Below are 22,891 nucleotides of genomic sequence, written 5' to 3'. Positions count from 1 at the left end.
TCAGAGGAGCACGGTGAAAGAACCAGCCAATGAAGTGATAGCTTAATTAGACGATACCTAAGTGGCTCCCGAGATCGGGCTGGCCCCCCGTGACTGCGTGTCATTAGACGCGGTGATTCATTTCCACGTCACGTCCGTGTGGTTCTGATGTCAACATACAGAATGCACTACTGCGGCGCTAATTTGTCTACACGCAATTCAATCACACAAATGGGTAGTTGTGCTATTTATGGATTTCAAGACTTAATGCCAGTGCGGGATGGACCTGTGAATGGCACAGTGACGATAGGAGAAGGACGGAGAGGCTACAAATCTAAAAAAAAAATCCCAAAAAATATAGCGAGTTAGACATCATTGTAAAATCGGATCACATTCCTCATCCTGCACAGCCCTTTCTCCGCACCTCTCACCGCCATTAGTTCCTTGCCAAGTCTGAGTTCCTGGATTTGGGGTGATCTAAGATCATAGGTAGTTGCAGATCGATTCTAGATCCGCCACTAGACTCCGTGGACATCCCGTCTGGCATCGCCCCACACCTGGTGATCGGTGTCAACATGTGCACAGGCAGCCGTAGTATCCTTGTAAGTTGGATCGTGGAGCTTTTCCACGACGTCGCCTCTCTTAGAATTGCCCTTGCAACGACTCCAGTATGTCACAATCGGCAAAGAGTGTGATGTGGCGTGCAGCGATATCGTGTCCTAGGTGCATGTATGACGAGCCGATGAAAGTCTTCATCTTTTGCCGGTCGCTTTCGAAACAGTATGACTGTTTTCCGTCATCGAAAATACCTTTCCAGATGGTATAAAGACTCCCGAGAAGTATGTTGTTAGAATCTCACCCCATTCGCCTTCAATCCATATCGCACATCAAACTCCAAGCCTTCCCAAACCGTCCAAATCAACTCTTCCATCACCATGTCTAACCTCGGAAATGTCGCTGGTGGCCACAAGGCTAATCTCAACAACCCCAGTAAGCTCTTTTGTCCTTTTCCTCTCCTATAACAATCATAATCCTGATTGCGTTTGTAGACACCTCCGAAGAGTCTAAGCAACACTCCCGCGAGGTCCTCGAGCAGGATTTGGATGGCGGAAATGTTGGGACCAGTGCCGACAGGGATGAGAACAAGAATCCCAACAACGTGTACGTGCCGAGTAATTCTAAAGCTTCTATAGTTGGATAACTGACTCCTTCCGGTAGTGCTGGTGGTTTGAAAGCGACGCTGAAGAATCCCAATGTGTCCCAGGACGCCAAGGATAGTGCTAAGGAGCGCTTGGAGGGGATGAACTGAAGCTTCAGTCGTCCATAGGTCTTACCTTAAGCAGGAGCGTTGTCCTCTTGGCGGTTTTTCGAGTGGAATGTAACACCTTCAGATATTAAACAGTACCTACGCTCTTTACGCCTTTTTGCCTTTTGTTTTTGGACATGATCTCATACTCGTGCATTCGCCATCCCTCAGGATATGCCCTCCTAGTGCCCTGAAATACCGAGTTTTTCATAGCACATCATGTGTCTTTTCATTCCTTGACGTCTTTCTCTCTTTCCAAGACCCCGACAACCACCTCCACACACCTTCTAAACCCCTCCATCTCCTCCTCAACCGTTCCCCCCATCCCCGCCCCCGCAAAGCTGACCGAGTTGCCCACATACACCGGCTTGCCCACCTTTTTCGCCAGCACCCTCGCCAACCTAGTCGCGAAATCCAATGTGGAGCCTTGGGTATATAGTGGTGTGCTGAGCGGTTGTCCTCCGGTTCTCTATCCACCATTAAATCGCATTAGCTTAGAACCCCAAAATTATAACAAAGTATAGGGAGATTTAAGTGAGGCCTACGTTCGGCATTGCATACACGAAGCTACCCAGTGAGGATAATGTGGACGCGGACTCCCCGGAGCTTGTGAGAAAGAGGAGCAGAGAGGTGGTGTGGTTAGTTAGGTGGAGGTGGATGTGGGATTGCGGGGCGCGCGGGAGAGGGAATGAGAGTTCGTGGGTGTTGGGGGTTTCTGAGGGAGCGGTAGGACCGCTTTGAAGGGTGGATGCCATTGTTGATGGAGCGTAGAAAGTATTGTTGAAGTGATGGAGATGAAATGCAGGCATAGCATACGAGTAACGTAGTCGGCAAGCTAGTGGGCCATGCAAGCTAGTGGGCCACCCAATTTTTGGTGCGATTTAGACCTTTTAGCACCCCAGCAATCTCAACAACTACGAGATATAAAGTATAGCTTTAAGATTGCATATACTATCTAGCTCATTTTAATAGCTAAGAGAATGTTTGGAGCAGTATAGCAGCGTAATCCTATTATATTGTAGGTATTACTTGATTTTAGGGGCCAAAACTAGGCAACATTTTACTGCGGCTAAACAGGGCTATCAAGAGATCTAAAAAATTAACAGATGATATTAAAATAACCACGGATATCATTATCCTAAGTCACAACCTGGAATATTCTGTGATTGTTAAGATTGCTAGGGTGCTAAAAGGTCTAAATCGCACCAATAATTGGGTGGCCCACTAGCTTGCATGGCCCACTAGCTTGCCGACTACGTTAAATAAGATACTTGCTTACTAACGGACCAATTGGAGTTTAAGTGGTTTTCTACGCGACAACGCGCTAGATCGCGTCCCAAAGTTCGTCTTCATCCCACCTCCTGTTACGACTCCGCAAACACTCCCGTCCACGACTATCACGCTCCAACATGGCCTTCGATAGACAATCCGCCATTTCTGTGCCGCTATTCGGCAGCCAGATTGACGATGACGGCCCCGATGGCATGCAGCCGTCGCGCATAGAGCAAGCGCTCGTCGACTTCATTATGGAGTTCCACATCAACAATGTCTTTGTATACAGGTAGGACTATCTAAAGATTCTTACAGCCTTGGCGAACCGGACTGACAGCGTTGCAGAGACCAGATACGGGAGAATGTCTTGGTGAAGCAATTCTACTGCGACATCGACGTTGCGCATTTGATCTCCTACAACGAGGAACTAGCACACCGACTGCAGAATGAACCCGCCGATATAATACCCTTGGTACGAAGCTCAGTTCGAAGTTGGCGTCTTCTGCCCAGCTAATTACTTCTAGTTCGAATCTGCGCTGAGAATCTGCACACAACGAATCGTTTTCCCCTCCGATCGGAAAATGCTTAGGGAGCTACCCCAGCACCAACTCCTTCTACATTCAGGAGCTTCTGAGCTCTCCATACGAGATCTTGCCGCTACTAGTGTTTCACATCTTGTGCGAATACCCGGCATCATTATCAGCGCCACCGTCCTGGCCTCAAAAGCCACCGCTCTCCATATTCAATGTCGGAACTGCAAGGACGAGCTGGACTACCCGATCTCTGGAGGTGTCGCAGGTGTGACCCTTCCTCGAACATGTAGAGCTGGACAAAAGAAGCCCGATGGGCTGGGAAAGGCAGAGGACAACGCACCCTGTCCTATGGACCCATATGTCGTTGTGCACGAGAAGAGCCAGTTTATCGACCAGCAAATTCTGAAGCTTCAAGAGGCGCCCGACCACGTCCCGGTGGGAGAGCTACCACGATCTATCGTAGTCTCCGCAGACCGATATCTTGCGAATCGCGTCGTCCCGGGGTCTCGGTGCACGGTCATGGGTGTGTACTCGATCTATTCACAGAAGGCGTCCAAGCAGGCGCAGAAATCAGCTGTGGCCATTCGAAACCCATATCTGCGAGCTGTAGGCATTACAGCTGATGTTGATCACTCCATGAAAGGCAATGCAACATTCTCAGAAGCGGAAGAGCAGGAATTCTTGGAATTAAGTCGGAGGCCGGATCTTTACGAGGTCTTCGCGAGCTGCATTGCCCCTTCGATCTACGGAAACAAGGACATTAAGAAAGCTATTGCCTGTCTGCTGATGGGTGGCTCTAAGAAGATTCTCCCCGATGGAATGAAACTTCGTGGCGACATCAACGTGTTACTACTCGGTGATCCTGGCACGGCCAAATCGCAGTTACTCAAATTCGTTGAGAAAGCTGCTCCTATTGCGATCTACACTTCCGGAAAAGGTTCGTCCGCAGCGGGTCTGACAGCTTCAGTGCAGCGCGAGCACACTACACGAGAATTTTACCTTGAAGGTGGAGCTATGGTACTCGCAGACGGTGGTGTTGTTTGTATTGATGAGTTTGATAAGATGCGGGATGAGGACCGAGTTGCTATTCATGAGGCCATGGAACAACAGACCATCTCCATTGCTAAAGCCGGCATCACAACAATCCTAAACGCCCGCACATCTGTACTCGCTGCCGCCAATCCGATCTTTGGACGCTACGATGATCTCAAGACACCCGGGGAGAACATCGATTTCCAGACAACCATTCTCTCTCGTTTTGACATGATCTTCATCGTTCGTGATGAGCACGAGCGTGGTCGTGATGAGAAGATGGCGAAGCATGTTATGAACATCCACATGGGTGGACGGGGCGCAGAAGATCAGGTACAGGCTGAAATCCCCGTTGACAAGATGAAGCGGTACATCAGCTACTGCAAACAGTAGGCTAATCCATTCTATCAATTCACTTTCAAAAAAAATGGCTGACATTCCTCCTCTAGAAAATGCGCGCCCCGTCTCTCCCCCGAGGCCGCAGAAAAGCTCTCTTCTCATTTCGTGTCCATCCGTCGCCAGGTCCATGCTGCTGAATTGTCGGCGAATGCCCGCTCTAGTATTCCCATCACTGTTCGTCAGCTTGAAGCTATTATCCGTATCACCGAGTCCCTTGCGAAACTCTCGCTCTCTCCCATTGCAAACGAGGCTCATGTGGATGAAGCTATTCGACTGTTCTTGGCCTCGACCATGGACGCCGTCAGCCAAGGTGAAGGCCAGGGGAGCAAGGAACTGAACGACGAGATGATGAAGGTCGAAGAGGAACTAAGAAGGCGATTGCCTATTGGTTGGAACACCAGCTTAGCGACTCTTAAGCGCGAGTTCGTAGATGGGAAGGGGTATAGCGAGCAGGCTCTCAACCGGGCATTGATCGTTATGCAGAGGCGAGAGACTATTCAGTTCAGGCGTGGGGGCGCACAGGTGCATCGGAGTGGAGCATAGGTTGGTTTCTCCGGAATCGGTGGCGCTTTTGGGCTTTCAGGGGTGTTGCTGGATATGGTGCGATTGGGATTGTATACCATGGATGATGATGCTGGGATGTTTATGTGGGTAGACATACGCTGCTGTCGCACGTCATGACGTTTGATGGCCGGCTTACGAAAATAACCCTAGGTATCAAGAGAGCTTTTGATCGCTGGCAGGCTATCTTGATCATTGGGCGTGAGAATCTATCCTTGCGCTACGCTGAAACCCACCTACAGGCTATTCGTTACACGATCTCGAGGGGAGAACGCGGCGCTGGAAGCCAGCAAAAGAAATCTTCTTAGCTCTTTCAAGTCTGCTTTACGCGGTATCTACGATACGATCTTACCAGCACTTGCGAGGGGGATCTGATAGCTTGGGGGCCTGCTTAGAAGTCAGCCTTGAGGCTAGGCTAGACGTTGTCCTGAAGGATGAACAGTTCGCCGAGGTTCGTAGTTCTGACCTTCTACGATTGTTTAGAGTTTCCAAGCTTCAGGTTTCCACACACTCACTCTCCAATTGCTTTCATCCCATTGTTCAGATTGGCCGAAGCTCGGGATCGGATGATGCTGCTCGAGAGCGGCGAGGCTGTGATTCTATCCAATCCGGAATCGACGACAGCGCCACGACCTGCAGAAGGACAGCCTTCCCGGTTCAATCTCAATGACAACGCATTCCACTTTCCGCGCTCTCTTCACCGCACTTTGCTTGACTTTACACTCCATGTTCACGTCGCATTGTTATCAGGTTGATGTAGAGAGAGGTGCCCGTAGGGGTAGTAAGTAACTTCAAGAGATCTTGGCTATGCGGAGAACGGCTGCTGATTGCTTGTGCTTTGGCTAGGCTGTCGAAACACTCCGAACTCTGCCTCTCTGCTCCTGAAGCTCAATACTGTGCAGCGCCATCGTCTGAGTATGCGCGTGCGCTCCGAATCTCGCCGAATCTCTTCAACTACCCATCCGTTTCAAGTGGTAGTTAGGACGTGGCCATTAACCACACTACCTCATCGTCGCATGTCTAGCCATGGCACAAAACCAGAAACAGCAGTCCGGAGCCCGGATCGTGATCAACGAAGGAGATCATCTTGACATAGTAGACAAAAATGCTCTACCATACCAATTGATCAAGAATTTGGGACATGGCGCAAATGCGAGCGTCGAGATGGTTCAGGACATCCACACCGGATCTGTGTATGCACGCAAAATTTTCCGAAACTACACATTATGGAGACTTGACGAGGTTAATCGCCTGTTTCATAATGAGGTCAAAATCATGCGTCGACTAGCTCCACATCATCATATAGTACGAGTCTTCGCTACGTACATCGCTCGGCGGGAACTAGGCCTTCTTCTGCTTCCTGTGGCAGACAGCGGAGATCTTGCCACATTCCTCAGGGAATACCATGATTCACAATCTCCAAACGATTACGACACCCAGATTCTCCTCAAATGTTTTGGATGCCTAGCCAGTGGCCTAGCCTTCATGAAGCAACAAGCCATTAGGCACAAAGACATCAAGCCTCAGAACATTCTCATACACCAAGGCTCACCCGTCTACACTGATTTCGGGATATCATATGACTCGAGTCAAGCAGAGCATAGCACCACGACAGGGCGTCCTCGAGCTTTTTCAAGGCGATATTGCGCTCCAGAAGTGGCGGACTTCTGTGATCGCAATTCCAAGTCTGACGTCTTCTCCCTTGGCTGTGTTTTGTTGGAAATCTTGGTAGCGCTGGGAATCCTACAACCTAAGGGCAATACCGATGTCTGCTACCACGAGAACATCGACCAAATCCAGAAAAACCTTCGAGACGCGAAGGAAGCACCGGACGAAACCAAGGGACATTCCTGGGTTTCTGATTCCATCATCCCTCAAATGGCATATCAAATGCTAGAAAGAAACGCTTTTGATCGTATACATGCTAAAGGATTGGAATTGACTTTGCGCCATTCCGAGCACTGCAATTTCCTGTTTTGTGGCGCTTGCAGGGACTCTAAGCATCTGCCAGCTCCCGAGAGTCTCCATCAAGAATACCTCTCAGCCTTGTTGGAGGTTGAAAGACTCCAAACCCAGTTCAATAATCTCAGGGATGAACAAGAATGCTATATGGAAGAACATCGCCTACGAGACTTGGCAGATTTCCCGGAACCGCCGGAGTTACAACACGTCCTGGAAAACCTCGACGACCGAACAAGCAATTTGATTGGACGGCTAATCAGCGCCGGTGCAGAGATGCAGCGTTTGAAGCAACGCATACGCATAGAGGGGCACACTTTATATGCCAACCGAGAGGAGTTCCTCCGTGATAATGCCAGAACGCAGAGTGGCAGTGCGCTAGACCAGTTGGATGACGGTGTATTAAGCGTTCGAAGGCGAGTCAATGCTTGGATTCTTGATAGTCTGCTGGAATCTCATCTCGAACGTGTTCGTTGCGAGGCCTGGCTCTATAGCCTTTGCGATCAACATGTTGAACACAGCTCTTGGTTTCCAATCATCACACATTGGGACGATGGGTCGAGCAGTACTTCTGTAAGCCATGGACAGCCGGAAAGTGAATCATACAGAACCCTTCACGCTTTTGTAGACTCTGTCGACGCCGACGAAGCCGTCGTCGGTTCCAGCCTACCTGGCTACGCCATGCATAGTTCTTACGAGATGGCGAAATGTTCACTAACCCCTAGCTACCTGGAAGGCATGCACGACGCCGATACGCTCTATATGAATGACTGTCAGATCAACACGATTCCAGAGCTTGACCCGATGCCCCTTGAATCGGTTGACCTTCCGGACTCGATACTTCAGATGCAACCTGACAAAGCAAATGACCAGTCTAGGTCGGACCTAGGGGATGCGAGAGAAATTGGGGATATCGCCTTGACACTGTCTAGTGACTCTCATCACCGAGAAAGCCATTCGACTACCCCACCACCGATTTCCGCCAAACCATTCGAAGGTAGCAATCACAAACCGTTCACATATACAATCAGTGTAAACAGGCCGCCTAGTCCGCCGGTCACGGCTGCCTCAGCATCTTCCCACGCGTCAGAGTTCTGCGGATATCCTTCGCCAGCAGAAGACTTTGAGCAACTAGTGTCAAGAGCGGAAATACCGCCTGCGTCCCATTGAAGATCACAGAGTGAGACCAATGTCGGAAATATTGGCTCTTACTGAGATTCTCTATTTACCCCAAGGAATTACGCCACTAAAGATCATTTGCTAGTACGCATATGACTATTGCAGTCTGCTGGCACCGTCGCCCGTCCTTCCTAGGTAGATCGCAAAATTTACCGTTCTGCGAATCAAGCGAAAAGTCCGCCACGAGCTGTTAGAATTCAAGACCCTATACAATCAGATGGAACACCCGAAACAAGCTGCAAGGCAAGCTATAAGATAAACAATGGTGAATTTACAGAACAAGCCACTTTGTAAGCTATGCTAGACTCAAGAAAGCCCTACACGAGAGGGTTGGCGGTTTCCATTTCAACTCGAGGCATAAACTCCTCCCCAATCTAGCCAAAAAGCCTACAACGCAGCACCATACCCCCCACCCCCCTCCGTGGTATTCGAAAACCGCTGCAACACATACTCCCCGGCCCTTATCGGCGGAAACTTCGCCGGATTCTCCGCACTCACACAACTCGGCAGCGTCTCGACCACCTGATCGTAGTTCACGCTAAAGAAAAACGGGACGCTGTACCGCTCCTCCGCAGCGCGGTTCACAACGCGGTGTACGGTGCTCTTGTACACGCCGTTCGTGAAGCGCATCATGAAGTCCGCGACGTTGACGATGAAGCTGCCGGGCACGGGCGGCGCGGGCGTCCATTGAGCGGAGGGGCTGAGGATCTCGAGGCCGGAGGAGGCGGAGCAGAGGAGGAGGGTAAAGCATTCGTAGTCGGAGTGAGCGCCAAGGCCGATTTCGGATGACGATGCTGGGTCGGGGGAGAACGGGGCAGGTGATTTGGCGGGCGGGTAGTAGAGCAGGCGAACAGTGCCACCTGGGTGCGTTGTCATAGGATCAAAATGATCCTCTGGGAGGGCGAGGGAGAGGGCGAAGAGGCGGAAGAGGTGGCGGGCTAGTTGCAGAAGCTGGATACTTAATCAGTACTCTCCTCCGATACTTCAAAATAGAAGCAGAATGCTGGCGGATTAGGGGAGCTTTAGAGACACATACTTCACTATAATACTCCCTCATATTCCCAAAAAACCCCGGCAACGCCTCCTCCCCTGGCCACTGATTCCCCTTTACGTCCGTCCCATCAATATTCCTATACAGCCCATCGCCACCCGCCTTATCCAAGCCCGCCTCATACCCAAAATTAAACCCTTCTTTCGTCTCCGAGTCCCCCGCAATACTCGTATACGCTTTCGGCTCCCACCCCATGCCCACCTTCGAGTTCCGCAAATGCATTAGCTCCTTTTGCTTCGGAGACAGCGCTTTGAAGAAGCGTTTGGCTTCGCTGAGCATGGTCGCGCAGGTTGGCAACGGCACGCCATGGTTGGTGATATAGAAGAATCCGCTGGTCGTGCACGCGGCGCGGATGTTATCGGCGACGGCTTGGCGGTCAAGAAGAGATGAGGAGAAGGAAGGGGAGATGTCAATTACTGGGATCTCGAATGGTTCATTCGAGGCTGGGGCTTTGTGAGTTAGGCGAGATTGAAGATAGACGTAGGCGCCTTTTCTAGCTTCGTCGAAGGTTGACAGGTCATTTTGGGACCTGGGAATGGAAGGGGCTTGTATGGCTGCTGCCATTTTGAATGAGTAGTAGTTGTAAGTATGTTTGGGCTAACTATGATCAGTGTTTTGGGAGGCTGCCGGCGCCCTCCGGTCCGCGTTCTTATACCTATCTTGAGTCAATAGTGGGGTTGACGCCGATAGATAGCCGTTGATGGTCGGACAAGCTAGGGAACAAGCTAGAGAACAAGCCAGGGAACAAGCACCGAAAGTCGGATACTGTACCGAAACGCTTGACCAAACGTCGGCATGCCATAATAAGCTCTTATGGAGCAGAAATGCTCGAATTGTGGACCGCTTTCTAGGATAGTCAAACATCAAAAGACGACCTCTGTAGAGCATGAGAAAACTAATATCGAAGCAGAATACCACAAAGTCGACAACAGTCTTGAGTTTACAAACTATCTATGAATTCCAGAGCATAATTGGAAATCAGCACACTCATGGAAAACCCCTGTTTTAGAAGAAAATAGGTTTCCTCCTTGACTTAGGCGGCCTGCCCCTTTAAACTATCACCTATCTCAACGCCATATGCCGATAGAAGTCCGCTCCAGACCCAGTATCCACCACCGCGTGAACGCATCGAAAGAAGCAAGGACAAACTGCCCCTGATGACCAAAAACTCCTTGCCCGAGTACTAAGGGTCATTTTCCGCATCGCTAAGATAGATCTACAAGAAAAGAAAAAAAAAGGAAAGAAAAAAAACCCCATGGTGGGATTCTCGACTCCCGCTCTACAGGTAAGCCATCCATAATGGATCCGTCTGAGAGAGCTTGACCGGATTGACAGCCACACTGACCAAATCGACCATAGTTTGATTGGCTGGCAAGTTTTGCACCGTCGGCAAGCTGCCCAAGGTAACTGCGCGCTTCACCACGGCATCCGAGTTTCCTTGAACTGCTTCTCGTAGCTGGCTGCTTCCGTCTTGAAGCACACGGTGCTGCGTCGTGAACCAATGAGTAATCTCATCGCGCATGAAGATAGAGAGGAGCATGTCCATCTCGCCTTCGGGCTCCATTAGGCAACGTGCGATGGCCATGACTGCGGGTGCGAAGATGCCTTCTGTAGCAAGCGGCCCCATTAGAGTTTGAAGATTTGGCGTGAGGCGGAATGGAACAGGCTCGGGGTTGTTGAGAATAGGCTTGGATACAGCCATGACGGGGATAAGTTCTGAGCCCCAGACACGGCCAGTTGCTCGTGAGATGAACAGTTTGTGTGGATAGCGTGTGTTCATGTGCATGATGTAGGTTATGAATGTGAGTGCCGCAAGCTGGTACGAGAAAGTACGCCGGAAGAGCCAGAAGTCCGCAAATGACGGGTATGTAGCTCGGAAGTAGTCGAGAATGATTGTCGGCGGTACGTACTTCTCTTGTACGGCAGCGAATGTCTCAAGACGAATAGCATTGGCCTGCTCGATATTTTTCTGGGAATCGTTAGGTCTTTCACGATGTGGCGAGCCAGAGTTACGAACACCTACAGGTGCTAGACTGCGGAGTTTCTCGATGCTGTACAGCACCGGCTCATCCTTATTGACACCTGTCCTTCTGCAATAATCCTCAAATATGCCTTGCATGTTGATATATGACTCGTCGTCTTGGACCATGCGTACGCTTGGCGTGATTGGTACAACGAGTGGCAGATGAAACTGCAAGTTCCGGCGACGGCTTTCTTTTCTCTTTGACAGTATGCCATTGAAGATTCTGAACAGCTGCAGTATTCGTTCTTCTCTCCTCGAGCTTCTGGCGGCTGGATACTGAATCGCGAATGGGTGCACGCTTCCATCCAGGCCTCGTATCTTGAGTCGACGGTGGCAGAACCCAATACCTCTGACCAGGTCAACATCGGGCAGGAAACGTTCGATTCGTACAAAGTCCTGATTCTTGTCGCGGTGTTCCAGATACTGTCCGGGCACTTCGACATCGTCGAACTTCAGGAAACTGAACTCGCTTAACTGGTGGGTGTAGGACTCAAGAGTAGCGCGTTGGTTCCGCCCGTCCAATCGTTCTTCAAATCGGTTGCGCCAAGTCCGTAGCTTCTGTATGTATTCATACATCGTGGGCTTGATGGTGACAAAGTCAGTCTCAAACGCTTTGCGGATATGCGACGGCAGTACTGATTCTGCGAAGCGCGAGATGTTTGCCTCTGTCGAAGGCGGTAGTCGTACTTCTTGCGCATAATAACCAGGCTGGCGGCCGACATAGGAGAGGCCATCGTTAAGAAGTGCGACAATGAGCCTGTAGGCATCCTCATCTTGGGGACACTTGAAGTTCTTCTGTATCTGGTCAAGCATGGTTTCCATAGAGAGGGCTAGAAGAGGGAATGCTGTCTTGAGTGCGGCTGAAATGTCATCCACATGGTCCCATGGTTTCTTCTTTTCAACTGCCTGGACGGCCGGAGTGCCACTGGGTGTGGACTGTTCATTTCCTTCGGATGAGGCTCCATTCGCTCCGTTTGCGGAACCGTTCGTAATGGCGGGCTTGGAATCTCCATTCGCAGTGCCTGGTCTGTTCGAGCTAGAAGCCGAGCCTGGGCGGGCGTCGGGGGATCCTTGCTTAATTTGTGGTGAGCCTTGAGCTGCACCTGGCTTGGCTCGAGCCGCCTTCTCTTTGGCTTCCTTGACCTCTGCTTGTTTCTTGACCGACACCATCTCCTCGCGTACGGTTCTCAAGTGGCAATAAAGAGCTTGTGGGTACGTCTTGGCGAGCTTTCCGAGGATCTGCCTCGCGATAGGCGCTTCCGGTCTTGACAGGCTGCCGAGCAGCTGAGGTATGTAGGTGATCCAGTACCAAGCCGGTGTGTCCGCCTTGAACGTCTCGTATGACTTCGCCAGCGTGTGTTCAGCATTATCCAAGCTAAGAAGCCACAAAATGCGCCCGAGCAGCTTCCTCGACTTCGCATTCTTGAACTGACTTGCAGCCTCCAGGTAGCAGCTGATAGCAGCCGCAGCTTTCTCCAGATTAGTAGGGTCCTCCTTGAAGAGCATATCATTGTAGCGGCCCCATTCAGCCCAAGCTTTGGGTAGTTTGATGTCAAAGTAGAGCGCACTTCCAAACGCGTCATTGGCCTCATTCTTGTTGTCCAATTTCGCGAGGAACATTCCCTTTAGAGTGTAAAACTCAGCCTTTTGTTGCGCGCCGAAATAGTTGAGGTTAGTATTGTTGATGACATCAAGACCGCTAGTAAGCTCGGATTTATTCTGATAATGGCACTTGGCTTGTTCTCGAAGCTTGAGGAACGCTTCCTGAATCTCAATATTTGGCAGGGTGTAGATTCGACTGAGCTGGGCGATGCAGACTTCGGGAAGGTTGTGCTTACGAGCAACGTGAGCAAATCTGTTGATGATCCAGGCGGTCTCGTGATAGCCTCTGTATGCGAAAGAATTACCACTAGCGTTGCCTTGCTGTTGTGGCAGAAGGCGGAGGTACTTCTCGTTGATCAAATGGAAGATGTGCTGTCGCCAAGTCACCAAGTCCTGCCATGCATTGATGTCATCCCAAAAGTTTGGAAGACGATCTCGCCACGTACTGAGCAGCAATTTCAGCTCCTGAGACTTGACGTCCAAGTTAGCCTGAGTGGTGGTGACAAGACTTTGGCATATAACGCTGGCGTCGTGAAGCTCGACGAGTTGTTGGAAGTTTTGCAAGATTGGTATGTGCGCGTTCGTCATCCGCTTTGGTAGTTGGTGCCATTTTCGAATTGATAGTTGAATAGCCTCGTCGCAAATCCGACTGAATTCCTGAGGAGTCTCTTGCTGCAGATGCATCTTGAGCAACGACATGAAAGCTTGGAAGAATATTCTCCGAGGCGTGGGGGCGTCATTGACGGATCGGATAATCGAGTCAAGTTGCTCTCGTGTTTCGGTATTACTCCAGGCATCGAAATTTCTCCATGTCGCCTCAAGGTACAGGTCGTTGAAGTTTTCATGCTTGGCGAAATCGCTCAGGACTTCCCATTGCTGCAGTTTCTGGGCGCATACAACCCAATGATCTTCCCAAAGCATGTATTCGCCTTGGGAAAAGGGAAGAGTGCCTGTACGCGCCTTGATCTGCGCACCTTCGTACATTTGCTGAGCTTTGTCCCATATTCCAGCTTGTTCGTATGACAAGGCAGCATTAGTTTCGACGTACTGGCATCGTCTGCGCCATGTTCCGTAGAAGAGGTCGTCTTCCTGTAAATTCGCGTACACTTCAAGAAGAGCGTCCAGGTTACTTTCTCTGATAGCCGGAGTGTCGATGATTGGATTGATGGCACTTTCTTCCATATAACAAGCTGTGGTATACCAGGCATTGTAGGTCTTGGCCAGATACTTCATAATATGCGGAGGGAACTTGATTCGTTGTTTGGTCCGAACAATGGCTTCAAGCATGCTGGCTACACAGTTTGGCCGTCTGTCGATCTGGCGAGTATGGAAATCCTTCGTCAATAAAGAGACCAATCCTCGTTCCAGCTCGCTTTGATCGTCCTTGACGAGAGCGGACCAACAAAGAGGAAAGAACGCAACCCAGATGTCGTGTGCAAGGTTGCTGTCGGTATGCTGAAGATGGCCCAACGGCTCGAAAACGTCCCGAATCTTGACATCGCCTAATGAGCTGCAGAATCGCCTGTGTGTGGCAATAAAGGTCTCTAGGGTATCGTCAACCATGACATCGGCTATCCTCGAGTCTTTCGCGTATGTGCCAAATATAGTTGATGTTCGCATTACCACGAAGTCATCCGAATGCAATTGAGCAGGCCCATTCATCTCGACCGACCCGAACATGAGGTGAATGACTTGACTAAGCCAATAGCTGTCGTTCAACGTATCCCAGTTCTGCGATGCCAGGACGTAGTTCAAGCGACTGCTAGCGGTTCGGCTCAAGCTCTTATCGAAGATGTACATGAATCGATTACGCATCTCCACGTCTTGCGCTCGTGTGCCAATTAGGAACGCGTGCTCCATGCGCACAGTCAGCTCTGATCGAGTGATCTTGGGATCTTCGTAGATTCTGATGACTAGATCAAGGAATCTAGTTAGAAGAGAGGTGTCTGTTCGATGTTCAAAAAGTAGCATCTTGGTGAGCACAGCCGTCTTCTCTTTCAGAGTGGGTACTGGCTCTGTTGAGTAGAATACCCAGTTCTCTACAAGATCAAGAACCTTCATGCAAACAGCGTTGTTGAGAGACCGTTCGACTAAGGAGGCTAAGACGCTAAGGTACGGACGTCTGTTATCTCCAAGTTCATTCATTCGTGCTGCTAGGATATCGATCACTTTCAGAATCAGACCTGTTTGGATCTCTACCTCCTGCATGTCAATAGGTTCCTTGGTGCCATCGGGTCGCAGAATCTCTTTGACGCCATCAGCTCGCACACTGATTTGTCCAGGAAGGCTGCTGTGGACTGCGAGATGATCTTTGGCCATTTTGCTCTGGAAGGCTTTCATGATTTGAGGGATATGTTGATCGATCTCGTCGGGTCGTTTCTGGCAGAGCGTCCATAGAATGTTGACAGCAGATATATAGGACCCATTCGAGAGTGCCTCCGTAGCTACAGCACCCAGGAATGTTACGAACTCTGTGGACGGCGTCTCCTCGCTGGTGCCGTCTTCGTCTGTGACCGGCTCAGGCATGACTTCGAGGACCCGCGCTAATAGTGGTTTGAGGGTTGGTGATCCATCTTCGTGCTCCTCGGCCGCGTGAAGACAGCTCTGGACGTCAGCATTTTCGAAACGAATCGGTTTCTCCAGAATCTTCTGGAACTGAGCCATACGATCCAGAACCCATTCATCCGGCTTGACGTTCACGATGACTTTGAGAATCTGAAGCGTATTGATCATCCTTGTGTTGAACGCCTCTTGTTTTTCGTCGGACTTCAGATCAGCGCATAAGATTTCTTCAATTTTCTTAGTGAGCATAAGATCCAGGTCTAAATCTGCCCAAAGTCGCGGCGACAGTAAGTCATGCAGAAGCTGAACCGCCTTCTTGCAGATCTCAGCTGTTTGAGCAGGTGACGGATTCGTACTGCTTGTGGTCTCTTTGGGTTTCGCAGTAGGAACTGGATATCTCTCCGGCAGATAGGCAATAAACTGAATGAGGTATTTGATGAGCAGCATTCTGATTGCAGGGTTCGCGACGAAGCCTTTGGGCAAGGATCCTGGGGGTACAAGAGAACCATCAACCCTCCTTTTGGCCGCCTGAGGTGATTGTGACATTCTCCCAGGAGAAGCAGAGGCCTCCTTGACGGACATTTCCTCCCAAGATCGGATGAGACTAATCAGGTTTAATGCTAGCTTTTTAGCCTCATTTGAGGGATTTGGCGGTTGGGCAATCTTCGTAATTGAGGAGATGATTTGTGCTGAAAGAGGTTCCCGGGCCTCGTAGAACAGGTCTGGGTGGCGGACCAAAAAGTTGAAGATACTCATTAGCTGCTGCAAGTTGGAGCTCTCTTGTGCCAATATATTCTTGGGAATCGCTGCCCATCTTGGAATCTTGGGGTCCATTGTGCCCATGCGTTTTTTCAGTACTGGCGCAAGTAGCTCAAGGGCTTGCATGACCAAAGACCGGCCTTCGTTCTGATGGGCCTTGAGCAGTGCTTGATAGACTTGGTTAGCGATCTTTGGAGGTGTCTCGTACATGACGATGAAGAACGCAATCAAAACATATGCCGCATATTTGTTGATGATGTCTTCGAGTTTGATGTAGTTCCACGCAAATTTTATGATATCTTTGCGCGTTTCCTGGACCAGTGGTGCATGGTATTTGATCAGCAGCGTGGTAAGCTGCAGAAGCTCCATTCGAGAATGATCAACGCCTAGCTGCGCAGTCTCTTCGGAGGTATCGCTCAACGATTGTGGTTTCCAGAGACGAACGTGGATGGTTTCTGTCATAGCTTTATCCATCAGCTTGGTGCCTTTCGTGGTCCCAAATAAGCGATCCCAATTCCGCATGACGTCCATAGCAAAGATAGGGTTCACTATGTTACGGAATGCGAAAGTTTTCGTTTTCTGGGAGGTGTTGCGCGCAGTGTAAATATCGATACAACGGAGTACCAAGGATCTCCAGTAGTCAATCGACTCGCTCGAAATCATCTCCCGATAAATGTAGTCGAAGAGAAGGGGCGAAGCTTTGAGTTCCTCTGAAGTAACGGCATCTATTACTTCGAAGAAGAAGTCCAAGTCGTTGGGCTCGTGCTTGAGGTAATTCGTGAACACGACTATGATCTGTTCGCTCGCCTGCTCGCCTGCCAGGCGAAGTTCTTCGTCGATGGAGTTCTGCCTGAGCTTGGTCTCAAGCAACTTTGCTGCTTCAAAGAGCGCCTTCCTTAGACTCTCATGCGCGCATAGCAACTTACTCGTGGCGGGATGTTTGGACATAGCGAAGGCGATATGGATGGCATTAATCGCAGCCTGGCATTTCTCCGTGTCAGACCCATCAATCGCAAATGAGCCCTGAAAGCCTTGGACGTCGTTCATGACAGTCTCTCGCAGAACCCCACTTGCAGAGTCCTCTAGAAGTTGGGCGAAGAAACGTCCTTGAGCAAGATCTTTGACAGTTGGAGCAAAATGCTCCCAAGCTTCCTTCGGATAGTGATTGAGATAGCGGATGAGGGGCTCTCTGAAGGGGCTATAGTGGGTGCGTCGGAGGGCGGTCTCCAGCTCGATAACCTTTGACACTAGAGGCTTCAGGAACGTAACCGCAGCAGGTGGTAAAAGATGGAACACGTTGAAAATTGCGGTTATGACCTTCATCTTCGGGTTTTGCTCGACCAAAGTAAAGGATACTTTCTGCAGGCTGAGGGGGTCGGCAATTGTCTTCAAGTGATCGAGCAGCCGAGTTCCGATTTCAACCTTGAAGTAGTTGGTGAGCAACTTTAAAAGCCGAGCCAGGCCATCCAACCCTTCGACGGAGAGCTTGCGAGGATCCTGAAGGTTTACGAGAATAGGTCGGAGGCCGCTCTGGAGAACGTCTTTCGGTAACTTATTTGTTGCTGCGAGGATACCTTGCAGACCCGCATTCGCTGCTTCGACGACCTCCGGAGATTTGGAGTATAGGGCCTTGAAGAACACAGCGATGATTCGGAGAAAGCTCTGGTTCGGCGGCGAAGGAGACACTTCAGGGAACGCCTGCGCTTTCGAAAGAAGACGAATGCATGCAACTCGGAGATTAACAATATGCTCGGCATTGCGTTGCTCCTGGGGCTTAGTGGCAAGGCCTTCGTCTTCCGCATCCGCAAGCGCCAGTGATTCCATCAATAATCGCGTCAACTGATCGTTGAATTCCAGGACGCCTGGTTTCAGTTTCAAGCAGTATGTAATGGCATCGATGTATGCAATTTGGATGCTGAACGGTAATGCTCGAAGAGGCTTGGTCCATATTGGAGTCACCAGTCTTTCTTTAACGGGATTAATGAGCTCGTGGACTCCCATACCTGACACCTCGGCCAGAATGCTGAATGCCTTTTGTGTAGCGAGCCGAACGTTCTTATTCATGTGTGATAAGTCAACAACCAGCTGGCCGCAAAGCTTGAATAAGGAGCTCTGATGATTCTCCATGTCTTTCTTCGAAACCGAGGAATTGCATCTTCGAATTAGGTCCTCGAGCAGTTCCTCTGCCTGAACCCTCGTCTTCGCGGTGAGATCTGCGGGCATGTCCTTCATGACGAACGTCAAGGCGCGCACAAGGTCGAGCTGGCGGTCCATCATCCATCCGTCACCCAGGTCAAGCTTCTTAGTTAGAATCTCTATACCCAGTGTCCCCCCAGCTTTGATGAACCATTCCTCGGCATGGCAGTTATGACAGAATGTTCTCGACATGTGTGTGAAGAGAGCGAATCTGTCCAATTTATCCTGAGAGCCAAAGATCACTTTTGCGGCATCACGAATCACGATGACTGCGGCTTGGGCAGCCTCCTGGACTGCGGGATGATCAGATGAGAGTGCATCGCCAATGGCTTCCACGATGATCCGGCTGTCTAAATGAACGGGGCCTTCTCCAGATTTGACGTCGAACGGTTTCTCCTTGTGTTTCAACTGCGCAAGCGCTCGTCCGACTTCAAGAAGGGTGAAATGCCGCGCCATGTTTGCGACTAGCGTTTCCGCGTCAACCTTCAATTCGGGAATGGACACCGCAAATATGCAGGCTTTGATCAGCTTCTTGAGAGTGTCGTGTTCCACAGACTTTTTAACCATCGACTTGTCGCGCTCTGATATGTCCATAAGATCACTGCCGGCATCGTATTTTCCGGAATAGAGGTCGTTTGCCTGTAACCGTACGAGTTGTGCGAAGTCGTCTGAAAGGTTATCAGAACCTATCAGAAGCTTGATATGAGCAGTGATAAGCCTGAATGCTTGTTGTTTGTGAAAACTGTCAGACTTTTTAGCAGCGGGAAGCTTTGGCACTTCCTGGAGTTTGGCTATGGCAACATCAATTCCGGTGGCAGCTGGGAATGCTCGGTCCTTTGTTGATCCTATGAGACGAATATCTATGCTGGATTCGTCGTCGGAGTAGGCTTTGTAGTCAAGTTCTGGTGGGCCGGTAAGAAACTTCCTATTCCTACCACCTAGCTTTCCAAGGATCCGCATAGTAGTATGCGCGTGGAAATGGCTGTAGGGGTTGGGTTTGAGGTGTTCCCACAAGGCTGCCATAAGGTCGTCAATGACTGGAGCCATGATCGGATCAAGGTAGTCTGCAGTCAGATTATCCACACAAAGTTCTAGCGTCCTGAGCCCTTGGCCGACGAGGTCGGAACCGGCACGAAGAGCAACAACCAGCGGTCTCATGAGGTAGCTCAGATGAGGCAACAGATTGCTGAGACGAGCAGGAACAGTAAGGGAGAGTTCAACGAAGAGATCTCTCTCTGATGGCTTCCGGGCGGCTATGAGTAGGTTGTTCAAGACTTCCAAGAGCATCTCAAGTAACGGGAGAATCTCCTTGTACAAATGCTCGAATCTGCCGCCTCCAATGCTTCTAAATAAGGATCTAAGAAGAAGGAAGTAATTCATGGGCTCCTCTGCGGTCGTAGACAACTGGATAGATTTGGTGATGATTTTACTGACGTGTGGGAGGAGAACTTGCTCATTCTGGGCGGAGAAGAGGGTTACGGCCATGAATGACAGTTTAAAAAGGCGCAGCAGTATCGAGGACTTATTAGTATCTGCGATTCCGACATCCTCTATCCTGTCCATAAGGAACTGCAGGAGCATGCCAGCGAAACTTGGCGAGGTAGCTTCGCTAGCGAGGAGGAATTGCGGGATGTGCAGGAGTGCAGAATGCTCGAACATCATGTCATATAGATGTGGAATCTCCGATTGGAACACCTCGTGAAAAGTGGCGGGGTCGATGTGATGAAACACGGTTGCAAAAGTTTCGAGCAACTCCTTTTCCTCCTTACCACTAGACATCATATGCTGGTTTGCGAGAAGATCATTGGTAGAGAGCTTTTGGTCCGGGTTGGGCTTGTCGGTGCCATAGTAGCGGAAGACCTGTGCTCCCTCTCGGAAGAGCTTGATGAGAACTTCCACCTCTTCCGCATTATAGCCGAAGGAGACCTCGTGCCAGTTCGCCGGCGCGTTGTTAGCGTCAATTTCTTCCTTAATGCGGGTTGGATTGCATGCTCTGAGCTGGTAGAACAGGTTTTTCAGTCCATGAAGCAGGTTCTTGAATAGGAACTTATTGTCAGCAATGGGATCTGAGCTCCGATCTCGCGGGTTCGACGTTTTGATGGGTGTAGCATTGAAAATGTCGATGTCGTCCCAGTCTGGTGGATGGTACTTTTCAGCCATGTGGTTCTCCGGCACGGCATCAATGGATGGCTGGGAATACTGCGCAGACAGCTTTACAGCGTTCGTGTACTGGCGGTTCATGGCGGCAAATTTATCCCCTATTGCATTCAGAATCATGACCAAGAAGTAGCGTGCATCCTCCTTAGGCTCGAGCTTCGCAATGCATTCCGCCATGTTAAGGAGTAATTTTGCGCTCATCGTCTGGAAACTCGTCCCCGGGAATGTGTCATGTAGGTTTTTGGTGTATACCTCCACCGTTCGACGTATTTGTTCCCGTGACAATGAATCCCGAAGATGGTGTATGAGATCAGCCAGCATGCTGTAGGCCAGGGGTCTCATAGTTTCGTACACCGTCAAGCCATCACCAATAAGAGTTCTTTCGTCGAGGAGCTCATCAATCTTCTTCAAAAAGACCTTGCGGAAGTTGAAGTTGATGATGTGCCGGATTGCGACAAGGAGTTCTTTCCGGGATCCAGACTTTTCCCTGGGGCAGTCTTTCAGCAACCGCACTACGATATCTGGCAGTGTGGGAACGAAATCGGTCAACTGCTGCGAGTACACCCGGAGCAGGTAGGCCAAGAAGCTCATCGTCTTGACTTGTGCTGTAATGAAGTCTCCAAATGCAGCACGATTGCGGATTTCTTTGCTCACGCCTGTAAAAACCCTGCCTGCGGCCTTAGCCTCTGCATGCGCCTTCTCTTGCGGTTTGGCCTGGAGCATGAGGACATTCTTGATTAGAGGCACAAACTGTTTGACGTTCCTGTGCACGCAAGTCCTGTAGGCCTGGAAGAGTGAGACCACAATAATGGGGCACTCGGCGAGCACTTTGAAAGATTGCATGCCCTTTAAAAGCATTCGCGCTTGCTGTTGTTCCGATCCAATATCTCCAGCGGGCCCAGTGTTCAATGCGGTTGCAGGAGATCCGGGTCGTGGGGACTGTGAGTACTGGGGATTGTTTGGCGTTGATGGAACCCCCGGAGCCGCAGCCGGTGCTGGATTATCGAAGGTATCCTGAACAACCTGCTCCATCGTCTCGAACATTTCTTGAATCAAGTCTAGAAAAGGCTGCACCCGATCCGCCAGCGCTTTGGTCTGATGCCGCTGGAAGTCCATGATTGTCTTGATGCACAAGACCGCATTATCTTCATTTTCGATCTTCACCAAGCCCATAAGCTTGTCCACTATCGCCTGCGCATGTGGTTCAACTGTCTCGACTGGCGTCATAGGTAGCCGGTGAAGGATCTCGAGGACACAATTTCGAAGCCGCTGTAAGAGTCATTATTAGTCAAACGGTCATAGCTGGGGAACCCTATATCCTCACTTGTTCTTGCGAATTGCTGATGAACGCAGGAGCGCCATCCAGGATCTTCAAGAACACTGGCACAAAGTGTTGCAAGAATGAGGCATATTGCGCGCCCTGGCAATTCGTGTCGATGGTATCCCGCACCTCCACAGCGATATTTCCCTTGACCTTTAGATCTAGCGCGGTGACTCGTTAGCATAGTGACCAGCTAAAACATTCAAGAGGCTCCATATAAAAGTAGCTGTCTCGGAAGCTGAGTTCCGCAAACATACCTGTGCCTGGGTCGTCAAGCTTCGCGGCCGTAGCCTCGAAGTTCCTCTCTGTCGCCATCTTCAGGCGTTCAACGACGACCACCTGCTCGAGTAAGAGCTGGAGAGGCCGTCGTCGCTACCAGATACGAGGACGATGGATATTTCCCTTGGTTGTGCTCTGGTTCTGTCGGAAGAGGAGCGCATTGGCGTTGAGCCTTGCGATGTCTGCGGAGGATGAAGGAGGAGTCTCGGTGCGCCTGGGTGAAGCTGTGGGTATAAAAGGAAAGCTGGAGAAACAGAGGCCGCAGGATATTAGAAGTATGGTAAAGAGAAAGGAAAACAGTTTGTGTTGTTGAGCGCGGGCGCTCCTCCACTTCGTTTGTCGTCGACCTAGATGCGCGCGATGGGATCGCGAACCTTTGGGTTGGGGGACTGCATCGCCGCGAGATGCTAAGAAGCTAAGCCTATATAGACCTAGGCCGAACCGTTTCCAAAATTCATTGGTTCGCTATCTATAAGGATCAACTGTTCCTCCGTGTGGATGGCCCGAGCGTCTCTAGTCACGTGCGGTGGAAAAAGTGAGAATCATCGCCACTCTTCCGCTCACCGCCAGAGAATGAACTGCTTCACCTTCCGTCCAGGTTCTTGGAAGCCTATGGACTGACCTCCACCGTGTCAAACCGAGCTTGCATAGATTTCACAGGAGTTCGCCCCAACAAACCGGCCGTTGCAATGAGCGTCACTTCTTACAGATTCTGAAAGCA

At 50.3% G+C, this 22,891-nt stretch overlaps 6 protein-coding genes across 6 annotated transcripts; 3 read left to right on the top strand and 3 right to left on the bottom strand.

The window, feature by feature from the left end:
* Positions 1-631: 631 nt before the first annotated feature.
* On the top strand, positions 632-1,390 carry BDZ99DRAFT_139484 (conidiation-specific protein 6). The gene is made up of 3 exons (XM_033712674.1): positions 632-969; positions 1,029-1,140; positions 1,198-1,390. Exons 1-3 carry the CDS (start codon positions 915-917, stop codon positions 1,286-1,288), a joined length of 258 nt encoding a protein of 85 aa, XP_033583547.1. The 5' UTR covers positions 632-914; the 3' UTR covers positions 1,289-1,390.
* Positions 1,198-2,088, bottom strand: BDZ99DRAFT_458436 (uncharacterized protein). Its single transcript, XM_033718910.1, has 2 exons — positions 1,831-2,088; positions 1,198-1,754 (listed from the first exon to the last, which is right to left on the bottom strand). The coding sequence occupies exons 1-2, from the start codon at positions 2,038-2,040 to the stop codon at positions 1,515-1,517; spliced, it is 450 nt and encodes a 149-aa protein (XP_033583546.1). The 5' UTR covers positions 2,041-2,088; the 3' UTR covers positions 1,198-1,514.
* A 595-nt stretch (positions 2,089-2,683) lies between these two features.
* On the top strand, positions 2,684-5,491 carry BDZ99DRAFT_433978 (DNA replication licensing factor mcm5). The gene is made up of 4 exons (XM_033717418.1): positions 2,684-2,846; positions 2,903-3,029; positions 3,082-4,511; positions 4,572-5,491. The coding sequence occupies exons 1-4, from the start codon at positions 2,695-2,697 to the stop codon at positions 5,062-5,064; spliced, it is 2,202 nt and encodes a 733-aa protein (XP_033583545.1). The 5' UTR covers positions 2,684-2,694; the 3' UTR covers positions 5,065-5,491.
* A 617-nt stretch (positions 5,492-6,108) lies between these two features.
* Positions 6,109-6,819, top strand: BDZ99DRAFT_376007 (kinase-like protein; the record flags this gene model as incomplete). Its single annotated transcript, XM_033715008.1, has 1 exon — positions 6,109-6,819. A coding segment is annotated over one exon (711 nt), but the record flags the coding sequence as incomplete, so codon positions are not given.
* A 1,392-nt stretch (positions 6,820-8,211) lies between these two features.
* On the bottom strand, positions 8,212-9,911 carry BDZ99DRAFT_566392 (flavonol synthase/flavanone 3-hydroxylase). The gene is made up of 2 exons (XM_033727577.1): positions 9,257-9,911; positions 8,212-9,171 (listed from the first exon to the last, which is right to left on the bottom strand). Exons 1-2 carry the CDS (start codon positions 9,833-9,835, stop codon positions 8,608-8,610), a joined length of 1,143 nt encoding a protein of 380 aa, XP_033583543.1. The 5' UTR covers positions 9,836-9,911; the 3' UTR covers positions 8,212-8,607.
* A 335-nt stretch (positions 9,912-10,246) lies between these two features.
* Positions 10,247-22,521, bottom strand: BDZ99DRAFT_543201 (uncharacterized protein). Its single transcript, XM_033726778.1, has 5 exons — positions 22,149-22,521; positions 21,895-22,052; positions 13,113-21,839; positions 11,295-13,058; positions 10,247-11,240 (listed from the first exon to the last, which is right to left on the bottom strand). The coding sequence occupies exons 1-5, from the start codon at positions 22,204-22,206 to the stop codon at positions 10,551-10,553; spliced, it is 11,397 nt and encodes a 3,798-aa protein (XP_033583542.1). The 5' UTR covers positions 22,207-22,521; the 3' UTR covers positions 10,247-10,550.
* Between the last annotated feature and the right edge of the window lie 370 nt (positions 22,522-22,891).

Source organism: Mytilinidion resinicola (assembly GCF_010093595.1).
Source record: "Mytilinidion resinicola strain CBS 304.34 unplaced genomic scaffold BDZ99scaffold_2, whole genome shotgun sequence".
NCBI classification, from domain to species: domain Eukaryota; kingdom Fungi; phylum Ascomycota; class Dothideomycetes; order Mytilinidiales; family Mytilinidiaceae; genus Mytilinidion; species Mytilinidion resinicola.
Note: the sequence above shows the minus strand (reverse complement) of the source record. Positions and strands in the feature narration are given on the sequence as shown.

What these genes read in the sequence shown, in the direction of transcription:
- BDZ99DRAFT_139484 (XM_033712674.1), top strand. Translation starts at nt 915, where the DNA reads ATGTCTAACCTCGGAAATGTCGCTGGTGGCCACAAGGCTAATCTCAAC. An exon ending in GGCTAATCTCAACAACCCCA is followed by an intron (nt 970 to 1,028) that starts GTAAGCTCTTTT and finishes TTGCGTTTGTAG; the next exon opens with ACACCTCCGAAGAGTCTAAG. An exon ending in AACAAGAATCCCAACAACGT is followed by an intron (nt 1,141 to 1,197) that starts GTACGTGCCGAG and finishes TCCTTCCGGTAG; the next exon opens with TGCTGGTGGTTTGAAAGCGA.
- BDZ99DRAFT_458436 (XM_033718910.1), bottom strand. Translation starts at nt 2,040, where the DNA reads ATGGCATCCACCCTTCAAAGCGGTCCTACCGCTCCCTCAGAAACCCCC. An exon ending in TCGTGTATGCAATGCCGAAC is followed by an intron (nt 1,755 to 1,830) that starts GTAGGCCTCACT and finishes AATGGTGGATAG; the next exon opens with AGAACCGGAGGACAACCGCT.
- BDZ99DRAFT_433978 (XM_033717418.1), top strand. Translation starts at nt 2,695, where the DNA reads ATGGCCTTCGATAGACAATCCGCCATTTCTGTGCCGCTATTCGGCAGC. An exon ending in AACAATGTCTTTGTATACAG is followed by an intron (nt 2,847 to 2,902) that starts GTAGGACTATCT and finishes ACAGCGTTGCAG; the next exon opens with AGACCAGATACGGGAGAATG. An exon ending in TACATCAGCTACTGCAAACA is followed by an intron (nt 4,512 to 4,571) that starts GTAGGCTAATCC and finishes TTCCTCCTCTAG; the next exon opens with AAAATGCGCGCCCCGTCTCT.
- BDZ99DRAFT_566392 (XM_033727577.1), bottom strand. Translation starts at nt 9,835, where the DNA reads ATGGCAGCAGCCATACAAGCCCCTTCCATTCCCAGGTCCCAAAATGAC. An exon ending in TGAGGGAGTATTATAGTGAA is followed by an intron (nt 9,172 to 9,256) that starts GTATGTGTCTCT and finishes TTAAGTATCCAG; the next exon opens with CTTCTGCAACTAGCCCGCCA.
- BDZ99DRAFT_543201 (XM_033726778.1), bottom strand. Translation starts at nt 22,206, where the DNA reads ATGGCGACAGAGAGGAACTTCGAGGCTACGGCCGCGAAGCTTGACGAC. An exon ending in GTAAGCACAACCTTCCCGAA is followed by an intron (nt 13,059 to 13,112) that starts GTCTGCATCGCC and finishes ATTGAGATTCAG; the next exon opens with GAAGCGTTCCTCAAGCTTCG. An exon ending in AACTCCGCAGTCTAGCACCT is followed by an intron (nt 11,241 to 11,294) that starts GTAGGTGTTCGT and finishes AACGATTCCCAG; the next exon opens with AAAAATATCGAGCAGGCCAA.